General features: G+C 43.9%; 1 protein-coding gene across 1 annotated transcript in view; it reads left to right on the top strand.

Annotated features, from left to right (window-relative positions):
• The window catches only part of LOC104514165 (ADAMTS-like protein 3), a gene marked incomplete at both ends in the record, with an annotated part of 32,129 nt that extends 19,767 nt beyond the window's left edge, over positions 1–12,362 (top strand). The window contains 5 exons of the mRNA XM_010157738.1: positions 3,617–3,796; positions 5,812–5,931; positions 6,159–6,371; positions 8,745–8,928; positions 12,205–12,362. Of these exons, the coding sequence (XP_010156040.1) occupies positions 3,617–3,796; positions 5,812–5,931; positions 6,159–6,371; positions 8,745–8,928; positions 12,205–12,362 (855 nt within the window). The remainder of the gene's footprint in view (positions 1–3,616; positions 3,797–5,811; positions 5,932–6,158; positions 6,372–8,744; positions 8,929–12,204) is intronic.
• Between the last annotated feature and the right edge of the window lie 7 nt (positions 12,363–12,369).

Raw genomic sequence — 12,369 nt, 5'->3', positions numbered from 1 at the left:
GCCCATGGCAGGGGGGTTGGAACTAGATGGTCTTTAAGGTCCCTTCCCACCCAAACCGTTCTATGATTCTAGGATAGGAATTCCAGAAAGGACAGGGTGCCCAAGAATTCGGCATCTTTCATGAGAGTTAGGGCAGAAGCGGGTTTTTCACTGGCAGTACAAACATACAGAGGAACTGAAGCTGTCCAGAAGAGCCTGAAACGTGCATGCTGCTTTGGGGAAGAATGCAAAGGAGCTGGACTGTAAGGGATGTCTTTTTCTACCACTTTATTTCTGTAATCCATTTACAGGGTGTCTATCAGCAGCTGGGGGAGCACCACACGATAAAACTTCTTTCTGGCCAGATTCCCCCCTACATCTCTCTGGATGCACAGCTCCAAAAGCTTTCTGTCACCTTTGTGCTCGCTGGTTTGGATTCCCCTGACAGGCAGGGCGAGAGGCACCTGGTTTCTAGCATCCAGCGGTGTCCTGGCTGCAGTGTGCAGGGTCCTGCCCCTCTCCTCCCTTCCTGCTGCGCCGCAGCCTGCAGTAGGTCCCTGAAATCTTCTCTAAAAGGGATCTTCTTTAGCTTGGGTCTCCAACTGAGGGTTTGCCTGAATACTCTTAATGGCAACCTAACCGAAAGCCAGTGAAAAAGGACACAGAAGGAGCTTGATTGCAAATACCAGTTCTTAAACAGATACTCCCAGGCTCACTCTCAGATAATGGATTGGTATCCACATAATACAAAGGTTGGGGAATGAAAAGGAAAGAGGAAATGCAAAAAACTTGAAGGGTCCTTAAAGTGATTGTGGAGGGGCCAGCTCAGAGGGACTCAGCACACAGGTCACATAAAAATTATTGGCTCTTAAGTAAAAATCTTGCTTCTCAGTAGTTTGGGGTAAAATACAATGCAGGAGTGTTGTGCTTATGCCCACTATGATTTTCAGCTTAAACAGCTCACGTTTATGGATGCACCCTGAGGGTATCTAGAGAACTCTCTTTTAAAATGTCAGCATACAATAACCACGTATGATGCGTAATAGTGTTGTTTTTTCCATTATGGATCGTTTTTCATGGATTTTTTTTTCTCCCCCACTTTATCAGTGACAGCACCCCTAAGATTGCTTGGATGGATTCGTCGTGCGTTTCAGTTGGGCTGGTTGCTGGAATGCCATGCAGGGCTCTGTCCACACTTCTGCTCCTTAGACCCAGGATTTACGTTTGTGTATTCACATTATTCATTTGAGGAATGGTCTGATGTACTTGTGTGCGTGTGGTGTGCCTTGCTTGGTTCCCCTAAAGGGAAACCTATACAGCTCTTTGGAGAAAGAAAGAGGAATCGTTCGCTATAACTTAAAATGGAGTTTAAGGTGTGTGACAGATGCCCAATTTTGAACTTAAAATGAGAGGCAAAGCTATTCTGCAGATTTCTTCTGCAAACTGAACTCCAGCCCGGGTTTTAAAAGGCTCTACATGTCTCCGAATGAGGCACGGGGAGAAAAGTAGAGACATGGCAATTTTTCCGGGGATAAACTCTAGGATAGGAACCAAGTTGGATGAAAGAAATATTTTACTTAAATCCCAGGAATGATGCACATTTCTGAATGCTGTGGTGAGAGCAGAGGGAGGACTGTATCATGGAGAGATCTTAGGCTGAAGTTTGATAGAAACTCAGGTTAAAAGCTAAACTTTGAACCTTTCTAAACGTTTTTCTGTAATTTGACTTTAAATCTTTCAACTGCAGCCCCATCTCCACCGTGCTGCTTCTGGCTTATTTTGGGCTCTGATTGGTCTGCAGGGTTTTGATGCCAGCGAGGGTAGTCTGGCTGCAAACCTCTAGGCCGTAGATTAAAACAGCCCAGCATCCTCACGCCACCTCCTCAGCCCATCTGTATGGTAGTGTGTACGCCTGCATGGCCATGGAAAATACACTGTAAAGGAAAAGTATGTCTGAGAATGGTACACTTCAGCCAGAACGCTTGGGTAAAATGGAAAAAAGACCCTTAAAACAAGACCTCATCCTAATTCCACAAGGGTTTTTCAAAGTGGCATAAAGCTTCTTCTGGAAACTTGAAAAACATCCTGGTTTTTTGGACCCTTGTGCGCTCTACAGATCCGTACTTTGTTTTATAAACAAAACACAGTCACGTGAATTTAAAAGCACTGAACAGTTGCTAAATTGTCTAGAATAAAATCTGTGATTAGGCTGAGGAGCGTTTCTCTCTGCTGTCGTCCTAGACAAAATGGTCGGGGGGAGCTTTTCCCTTCAGTGAAACAGCAGGTTCCAAAAAGTGTGTCTGGTTCCTATTACAGTAAAGGAAAAACTTGAGGTGTGCATTGCAAGTGCTAAGCCAGTGATTGAAATGTTCGAGTTGTTCCTAAAGGCTATTCCACATCATGAAGACATCATCTGTAAAGTAACACCGCACAATGATCTGTGAAGAGAGGAGGCTGAATTCGCATTCAAGATGGTTGGAACTTCCAAATGTCCCACACTGGGGTCAGCCGCTCCAGCAGGACCCCTCCTGGTAGTCTTCCATGAGCACCAATCAATGTATTTAGGGAAAAGAGGGTTCAGGTGGAATAGGGTTTAACTGCTCCGACTCGTCTTGCGCCCTGCGCCTTTGTGCTCCTCTGCTGCTCGTCGCCGTGCCACGGAGGCCGGTCTTCCCCGGTGACTCCTGTAGGGTTTTGGAGCTCTGAAGGAGCCCTTCTGCTGCAGCAGCTCAAGGAGCACAAGCAGGGAAGGGTCCGATTTGCCAGCGTGCAAGATGCCTTTTTAAAGGCCAGTGTTTGAGGAAAGTAGAATTCCTCCCACAGAGGTGGTACTGTGCCAGTGGAGAAACCTCCCAGTTAAAAATAAATGTCCAAAGTCGTTAGTTGATTAAAATTTAGAAGGACAAGTTATCTGCAACTGTTGAGTCTCTTCAAGTGTTACAGTAGGAATGATGATAGACCTTTGGCTTTCTGTGACATGGCAAATGAGGTTGCTTAATGACCGAGCCCCTCGTTAAGTTGTTAATAGCTCTTTCTGTTCCTTTTCCTTCACACCGCATTGTTACAGGTTGTGTACCTGACATCTGCTACTTGGAGAAGTTTCCAGGAGTTTTCTTGGCAGAAATTGGCCAAGTTTTCTAATCTAATTGCTAAATATATCCTTAGTTTTCTTCAAGAGAACTATTTTGCCTCAGTTTCTAGTTTCCTCTTTTTTTTTTCCTTATTTGTAATTAGAGATTGAATATTCATTCCTTCATATATTCTGGGATGCAGGTTGAATGAAAAGCTGCTGTGCGGATCTTCACGCTAATTGGTCCTGATTGGGGTTAATGGTCTCCCATCTCTCCGTAGCAAGACCCAGGCGTGGGTTGCATTTGTAGGACTGGTAGGGGCTTTTAAAGCTCTTCTGTGACCTTGCCGTCCCGTGCTTAACCCTTATTCTCCGTGGGAGGCTGAATTATTCATAGGGGTCACAACTGAGAAGTGTTGTTGTGAGTGGAACAAATACTCCTTTTGATGTGATGTTGTTCCTCTGGGAAATGGCAAAGGAACTTAGGATTCCTGAATGTTATGTCAGCAATAGAAAACCTCCAGGTTATCTCTCTCAAGAAATATTTTAATTCTTTGCATTTTAAAGGTGTTCCCCAACCAAATGTAACATGGTTTAAGAAGGACAGTCTACAAATCAATTCTTTCTTGGTTTTGAATGGCTCTTTATTCCTGAGGAATGTTTCCTATGAAGATGCAGGAACATACACCTGCAGAGCAACTAACGCTCTCGGAAAATCTGAAGCTGCATCTGTTCTCCACTTAACTGGTAAGTGCTAAATGAGATTTCCATACTGATAACAACAGTAAACCACTTCGATTATGAAGTTCAGCCAATAAAATAGTTGGGAGGGATATTTAACATTTTACTATGAACTTGGAATTTTTGACTGCATCCAACTCCCTAGGATCTGTTCTCTATTTTGTGTTTCCTGTAACAGTGGATCTAGAGACAGATGGTTTGACTTGTGACTTCTTCAAAAGTTGTTCCATCTTCTTGCTTCTAGGCAACAAATCCCAGCCCTTAAACCAGCAGACACATGAGAGAACTAAATCTACTGTCGTATCACATTGTTCCCAGTGCTTTTGTCTAGGGAAACGGGGCAGGCTTGAGGTATGCAGAAAATCTGCAGAGAAATGCAGTGAAATGAAAGCGAAGGCTGGTTTGGGGGTTGGTATTTTTTAATTATAAGGCCAATAAAGTGTAGGGACGTGGAAAACACAAAATTTGGAATATGAACTGCTAACTCTCAGAATAGAAAATGTAAGGAAGAAGTCCATTTAAATGGCTCTGTTGTAAGTAGATTAATAACGTAATACTGTATAATACAGCCGTGCCTGTAAATGGATCATTCAGCGCTGGAGATGAACGTTCTCACCATTCTGCCGAACCAAGTACAATGCAGCTGTCCGTGGCCAGCCCTGCTGCAAAGCCTGCTGTCGTAGGCACACGTGCGGGGCAGGTTATAGGTGTTTGGATCCGTTGGCCATGGAAGACCTGCCGAAGGCATAAGGGGAGGCTCTGTGTGAGGATGGGGGTAGACTGAAGGTCCCTTCTTGGGTTCAGTTTTCCTGGAGTACATCAAAACTTCGAAGAGGAATGTCATTATAACGATGTGACGGGGAAGATTGCTCACAAGAGTCTGAACCTTGTTTCTGCTCCCGGTCACATGACATTAGCTTAAATAAATCTTGAGTGGATAGGAGAGGGCCAAATTCTGCAGATTTTTTTGGCTGTGCAAAACTGCATTGAAATGGGAGGATTTATGGTATCAGGACTTGCAGTTTGCACTGACTCAGTGTTGTCTGTAGCCACATCGTGTCAGTCTTTTGGCCTTCGCTCCAGTGATTACTGCCTGACCTGGGGCAGTCAAGCAGCAGAGCAACATCCGTTCAGGCTTTCTAATAAACCTTCCGGAGGACTGAGAAGGCAACGAGCCTTTTGCCTGTACGGGACTGGCCTCACCGTACCTCTACGGATGGTTTTGTCCCAGGGGTGACAAAGACAAGCAGGAGGCTTTGTACAGACATTGCACACTGAGGGAAAACCTTGAACGGATGTAAAATGACCCACAGAAGTTAGAATACGACAGAAGATTTAAGCCGTTCTGGAAGGAGTATCATAGATATTGCGCACATTGCTCAAAACAGCAACGTTGACTGAGTGGCAAGAACTGTTGCTGACAGACTGCCCACATTTTGGCAGTTATACTGTCTGGCATATGATAAAGAGGAGGAGTTGCTATAGCGATAGGCACGTGATTCTGCATGCATTATGCTGTCTTTATGCATAATGAGATTTTAAGAGATTTTCTGCTTTTATTCTGTTGTAGCACTTTGTTGTAATTCCATCTAATGGACTAGAGGAATTGGCCTGATTCCATTGAGAGAATTACTGTTCTTAAAATTTCTGTAGGTGAATGACTGGTAATGAAATAATAAATAACATTGTCATGAGAAACAGGAAATACATCATACATCCTGTAAATCTTGGTTTTACGCTGTTACAGGCTTATTTTTCTATATATAAATAAAATGCAATAAATATGATTAATTTGGAAACTTGCTTAGACATTTTAAATAATTTCTGCATTTGTTTGTTTACATCCCTGAAGTATATTTGTTAGACAGTTTAACTGCATAAACAAAGTTGATCCTAAAGAATTCCAAAGCGCTCTTTTCCTTCTGCTTCATAACTAGCAGGCTGGATATTTTGATACAAATATTTTTTTAGCATCTTGATGTAATTCTTGCTAAGGAGGGATCTTACGCATTGTGTTGCAGACCAAAGATATGCAGAGAATAAGACTCTGTTATCAAAGGGGAGCAGAAGAAAGCGTGTCCTAATGGCAACTGGAATTGGTACAAATGTCAGTGTGGTACCCGGAGACCCACTAAGAATAGGTAAGTTGTCTTTTCTGCTTTGTCATTTAATTTATATTATCTACTCATTTCGTTAGGGGTTATGGCCAGGATTTTGGGCCATCGGCTGGACTGCAGTGAATTTTGCATACTCTTGTTTTTATTTAGACCAGTAGGGTCTTTTTCCTAGAATCACAACATCATTTGTACTTACGCACAAATGTTTTGATGCGTTTAGAAAAACCTGCTAAAATGCTTTTGATTTTTAGGTTGCCCGGTGCTGCCCAGCTACAGAAACACAGTTCACTGGCTTTTCGGAGATAGTCCACTTGAGGAAGTGAAGAGCTTGGAATACCGAACCCTAGTTGGGGGTCGTATCCTAGAGGTGAACACCAACTCTGGTCAATTCGCTGGACAATTCCAATGTTGGACTTCAGCTAGAACAAAACCAATGTCAGTTTGGGTAAATGTCAAGAAGGAAGGTTTGTTGAAAATTATATGACAAATTCTTAAATTTTCAAATGTTTTCTTACACTCTGTGCAGACTTTCCTGAATCCTCACCTGCTTTTACACACAGGGAGTAATTCATAAATGCGTGTTTAACTTCACATGTGGGAATAGGCCCATTTACCATAGACAGTGTCCTTACTCAGAGTTGGATATGGGTATTAGCCGGTATCCAGATACCAGGTAGGGGTTCTCATTTCTGAGTATCTGAGGTGCTGAGAGCATGTTGCCTGACTCAGGGTCCTGCTGCTTAAGCTGTTTTAAATCAGGAAGTTTTCTCAGCTTCTCCTTCCACAAATCATAGAAATTATTGCCATGATAGTCCACTGAGCTGAAACAAAACTGACATTGAGATTATCTTTGGAAACATCTTAATTATAATCCAAATAATTTTAAGATGATTGTCATATTCCAGCATTATCGAAGCGATAAGGTAGCCATCTTACTGTAGTCACCCGTAAGCATGTCAGTGCACTAGGGTGCACTGCACACTCATCGTTTGCAGTGTTCTCCAATGTCACGCGCTTGCAGAAAACTACATTTCTATTAGTAGGTTATAAAATACACAGCTGAGGGTTATGGATGAATTGGACAAGGATCTTACATACACACCAGCAGGACAGCAGGCTGTATCCACAGTCATTTCGTAAAGTTTTGAATGTTTGAAGTGCTTTAGAAATGAATTACATTATAATTGGGCTTTAAAAAAGAGAGTTAGGAACTTAGATCCTACTAAGAGTCTGGCAGCAAAGCACCAAACTTGATTTGACAGTTAAGAAAACACAAGAAGTCTAACCAGTCAGTACCCCGGGAATGCAAATCAGATTTAAACACGGGTATCTGTTGAAATGGAAAGTTTTTGTATGTGATTTACCAATTAACCAATCAATATGACATGACTTACTGTCTGTGCGCAGAGGCCTCAAGCAGTAAGGTCAGATCCCTGCTGCCTATCAGTGCGTTCTCAGTGACCACCAGCAGATATTGGTTCTGGTATGCACAGGGTTGTGCAGTCAGGTGCATTTACAGAGTAATTTTACTGAAACACACCTATGATCAAAATGTTTGTTTTTAAAATCTGAAGTAAATAAAGCTAATTATGAACTGAATCCTAAGGTACCCTAATAGATTTTGTCAAACAGTGTCTCCAGGTCTTGGTCCTAATACAGCTCTCATTAAAGTTAGAGCCAGGTATGGAACTACCCACCTGCAGTCTTTAGCTGGACTGCCTTTTGGTCACCCAATGCCCTTTCCAGTCAGGCTGGACAGTATTTTGGGGAGATTCCACTTTCTAGTCATGAGTTTTAACGCCGTTGCTTCGGTGACGGTTTCATCACTGAATTACCCATGTGTCTGTAGAGCTGCAAGATCTCCTTTGGTGGTGTGGGCACAGTAGGCGTGTTGAGGGCACTTCTGAGTGCCATCATCCTAGTTAAACAAACAATGCAGTCTCTCCATCATAGCTGCAGTCAGTAAATTTAGCTATTTCTACTTTGAAAAAGGCCCTTTTGTATTATTTTAAGAAACTCAGAAGTAATAAGGAAACATTGAAAAACAATAAGGTAAAGAATTCATTATGTGCTGTGAGAGCGAGCCTGTGGACACAGCTGGTAGCTATCAATTATTCCTGGGTATTACAGAAAAATCTGACTCCTTCTGCGATCACATGAAAATCTGTCAACATTGCACAGTACTTCATCTTTTACCGAGTGTCAAAAAAAACCCTGTGGGGGAAGGGGTACGTGTGGAATTGTGACTACATATAAAGGTAGTAATTGTTAGAGGTGATCGCTTTTTAATAGAAAACGCTCTTCAAAAGAAATCCCTTTTTCATCTTGCCAGATGCCTCAGTGGTGAATTATTTATGCATTACGTACTTTTTTGTAGTTTAATACAGGATTCTCTTAAATCCTGAAATTATGTGAAGTGTCTGGAGTTAAGATGAGTTTTCTTCAGAATAAACTTACTGTAGGACAGCAGGAAACCTGGAGACCCGGCTTTGTGGCTTCCTCTTTTTAATGCTCATTGTGTAAAAATATTATGAAAGTTTTAAAATAAGTTCGTCAGTTCCTACTGTGAGCCAGGTTCTGCCCTTCACGTGCACATATGCTGATCCCATTTGCCTTCTAGAGAACTTCGTGTGTGTATGTGAGGGCTGAGCTTGAGGGGAAGCTGGGGAGGACTAAATTCTACTTTGGCTTATGCTCCCTTTTCACAACGCTGAAATATTTGCTGTTCAGCAGAGGATGCGGTATCTATCTCGCTTATAGAACATGCTGCCAAATCAATTAAAAAGTGCAATGATGTCTAGTGCTTCTCTCACACTGTCTTCAATTGCCTTTCCTAGATTATAAATGGGAATATGATGAGTGGAGCACTTGCTCTGCCACCTGTGGGAATTCAGGAACCCGCTCCAGAAGACTGCGGTGCGTGAACGCAGAGAGACAGAGAGTAAATGAGTCGTTGTGCCGAGAGCTGCCAAAGCCCGCGATTATTCACCAGTTGTGCAACACAGATGACTGCCCTGCTAGGTAAACCCCTTTCTGCTCGATGTCCGCATGCTGTATGTGCACTCTCAGCCTCCCGACGCTGTTTCTGTGTTTATACTCTGAGTCTGAAACGTGGGGTTTATTTCATGAACTCCAAAGCACGAGATGTGAAAATGGATCTCAGCCGCGTGGGGGAATGCTTGATTCAGCTGAATGGATGAGGTCTGTGCAAGTCTCCATGCTGCTGCAGCAACTCTGGCTGCTACCACGCCAACGCCTTCGAAGCTAAGCGGGAGGCCTCTCTTGAGACATTGAGATGTGCTGGTTTTGTGGAATCTGTGTCAGCGCGCAGGGAGAAATCTTGTCGTGTTTAGAGCAGCCAGGATACTCTGTGTTCACCTCCTCTCCTAACATGCCAGCAGAGCCGAGTAGGATATTTACGGTGGAATGCCTCATGTGGCATTTACATGTGGAATGCCTTCTTCACCGAGAGGGTGGGGAGGCACTGGGACAGGTTGCTCAGAGAAGCTGTGGATGCCCCATCCCTGGAAGTGTCCAAGGCCAGGCTGGATGAGGCTTGGAGCAACCTGGTCTAGTGGAAGGTGTCCCTGCCCATGGCAGGGGGGTGGAACTGGATGGACTTTAAGGGTCCTTCCGACCCAAACCAGTCTGTGATTCTGTGTGTCTGTAGTGTCCTTGCATGTCCTTCCCAGCCAACTTTCTTGCTGGATCAGCTGGGGTACCTTGTGATCTTGGGGCAGAAAATCTTTGTATGACAGGCAAATAGACCACAACATCTGATTCCAAAAGCCAAAACCTTACCTCTAGTCGTCTTGATCTGCACCGAGCATTCCGGCTCAACAAGGCATTGCTCTAGGTTTTTAGCAGGGAATCCCTCTGGAGTCCTCAAAACAAGAGTTTTTGTTGCTTAAAGGAATTGGCCATCACCATCAGCAACGTAAAAATCAGTGAGGGATGAGAAGTCATGCACACATTTTGGAGTTGTCCCTCACTGGAAAAGTGTTCAGAGAGAAGTGTTAAGACCTTAACTGACTGTGGGAGTGCATCTTGCCAGCGTGTTCTAAACTCTGTTGTAAATGCAGAAAACATAGCAACAGATAAATATCGGGAGAAATGTATTTATCTTTCATTATTAGCAGCCAAGAAAACAGATCATCCTAAATTGTGAGCCTGAACTCTAGCAGTTGACCCTAACAATCAAACTTTTTGCCAGTGGAAAAATACTGAAATAGAACTAATAGTTTGAATTGGGCGGACTCGTTGGAGGTTTCCCTCTTAAAATCCAGCCGTTTAGGGCAGATGACAGTTAGAAGGGTACTAGAGGGTCCAGTGCCTTTTCGTTGGCCTGCAGTGCACAACTTACCAACCTGATTATCACCGGACCCAGAGGATTCACCACAAACCCCAGTTTTCTCATATGGCTGGGCAGGCTGGCACCTAAATTCTCTCTTATTAAAATGCTTAGATTTCTTTTGCTTTTAATTTGGCTTTACATACTTACCAGTGGAAGGGATTTGTGTGTATACTGACATAATTAACTCTGCCTTGAATTATACGTGTATGCTGACATACAAATTGCTTTTCTTTTATGAAGCCTTCCACACCTCCTGTATAGGAAGAGCATCCCAGATGCCTGGAAAATAGCCCTGTGTCTGGTTCCTAGTGCCTCTAACCTCTCCCCCTGCCCTGTGATTAGTGACCTGGGAAGGAATTGCAAAACATTCAGACTTCCCTTTCCATTTCCCCACTTACCTGATTTCTACAGGATTTTCTCATCCCAAGGCAATTCTTCAGAAAGTATCCCTAGAATTAGAAAGGCCTTAGACATACGGTCAGTGTGATGTGTCCTTATTATTCCAAGTGATTTGCATGTGTTTAATCACTTCCCTCCCACGCAGCACAGAGGTACAGTTAAGCAAATATAAGGGTTTAAGCACGTACTTAGCTTGTGCGTTAAGTGTTTGCCAAATGTGAGCCGTGCAGATTTGCTGTGCATGCACTGCACCAAATGTTTGCAAAGGTACTTGAGCTTGAAAAGGGAGAAAAAGATGTGGGTCCAGACTGTAAAAGAATAATCTTCCTTGAATGGATATAAAAGGTTTGACTGTAAGAAAATGAAGTAATTGCTAAGGAGAATGGAACATTTTTCCTGTTATCACAGTTGTGCTACACATAAAGCCCCATTCTGTATCAGAAGTGTGGCCAGCAGATCGAGGGAGGGTATTCTCCCCTGTACTCTGCTCTGGTGAGACCCCACCTGGAGTGCTGCATCCAGCTGTGGAGCCCTCAACATCAGAAGGATATAGACTGGTTGGAGTGAGTCCAGAGGAGGCCACGGAGATGCTCTGAGGGCTGGAGACCCTCAGCTATAGGGACAGGCTGAGAGATTTGGGCTTGTTCAGCCTGGAGAAGAGAAGGCTCCGGGAAGACCTTATTGCCCCTTCCAGTGCCTGAAGGGGCTACAAGGAAGCTGGGGGCGACTTTTTACAAGGGCCTGTAGTGACAGGACAAGGGGTAACGGGTTTAAATTGAAAGTGGGTAGGTTTAGATTGGATATCAGGAAGAAGTTCTGCACAGGGAGGGTGGTGAAGCACTGGGTTGCTCAGAGAAGCTGTGGATGCCCCATCCCTGGGAGTGTCCAAGGCCAGGCTGGATGAGGCTTGGAGCAACCTGGTCTAGTGGAAGGTGTCCCTGCCCATGGCAGGGGGTTGGAACTAGATGGTCTTTAAGGTCCCTTCTAACCCAAACCATTCTATGATTCTATAATTTATGAAAAGATCGAGTCAAATAAATTATATTGCCACCTGCAGCTTCCCCAGTATCATTCCGAGCTGCCAAGACAGGCTAAATCTTTGGAACTGCTAATCAATAAGTAATATGTTATGTTTGAGCCATGATATATTAAGGTCTTGATGCAATAAATTTGGATGGCACCTGTTACCTCATTAGTAACTAAATCAGAACCGTTTGTTTTATAAATGATGGACAAGTATGCTGTCCTTCCTTGGGAAATGCTAAATCCAGCAGGGTCTGTCAGGTTTACTTGGTATGGCCTGGGCAACACGCAGCATAGCATCTGTTAGTGTGTACTGAGCCACAGTTATCTTACAAGTCATCGGTTAACCGCATTTATAAGATCTTGCCTAACAACTGGAAAAGCTGATTCTGAGTTTTCTCACATCTAAAACTTGCAATGGCAGTGTCTTGTTATTTGGATTTGCAAATGGGTCACTGCGAACAACCAGCAAGTTTGCAGTGCTTTCCGGGTTGCTATAGATTTGTCTCTGAATCCCGCAGGTGGGTAACGAGCCCGTGGTCCGAGTGCTCTGCGTCTTGTGGCCATGGATTTCGCTATCGACAAGTCACGTGTCAGCAAGCGCAGGCCGACGGCAGCGTGCTGACACGGCTGCCGGGCGCTTGTGCCCGCAGCGAGCGCCCTGCGGGGAGGCAGCCCTGCACGGG

This window comes from Eurypyga helias, unplaced genomic scaffold (genome assembly GCF_000690775.1).
Source record: "Eurypyga helias isolate BGI_N326 unplaced genomic scaffold, ASM69077v1 scaffold42878, whole genome shotgun sequence".
NCBI lineage: Eukaryota > Metazoa > Chordata > Aves > Eurypygiformes > Eurypygidae > Eurypyga > Eurypyga helias.
This window is presented reverse-complemented; position numbering and strand designations above follow the sequence as displayed.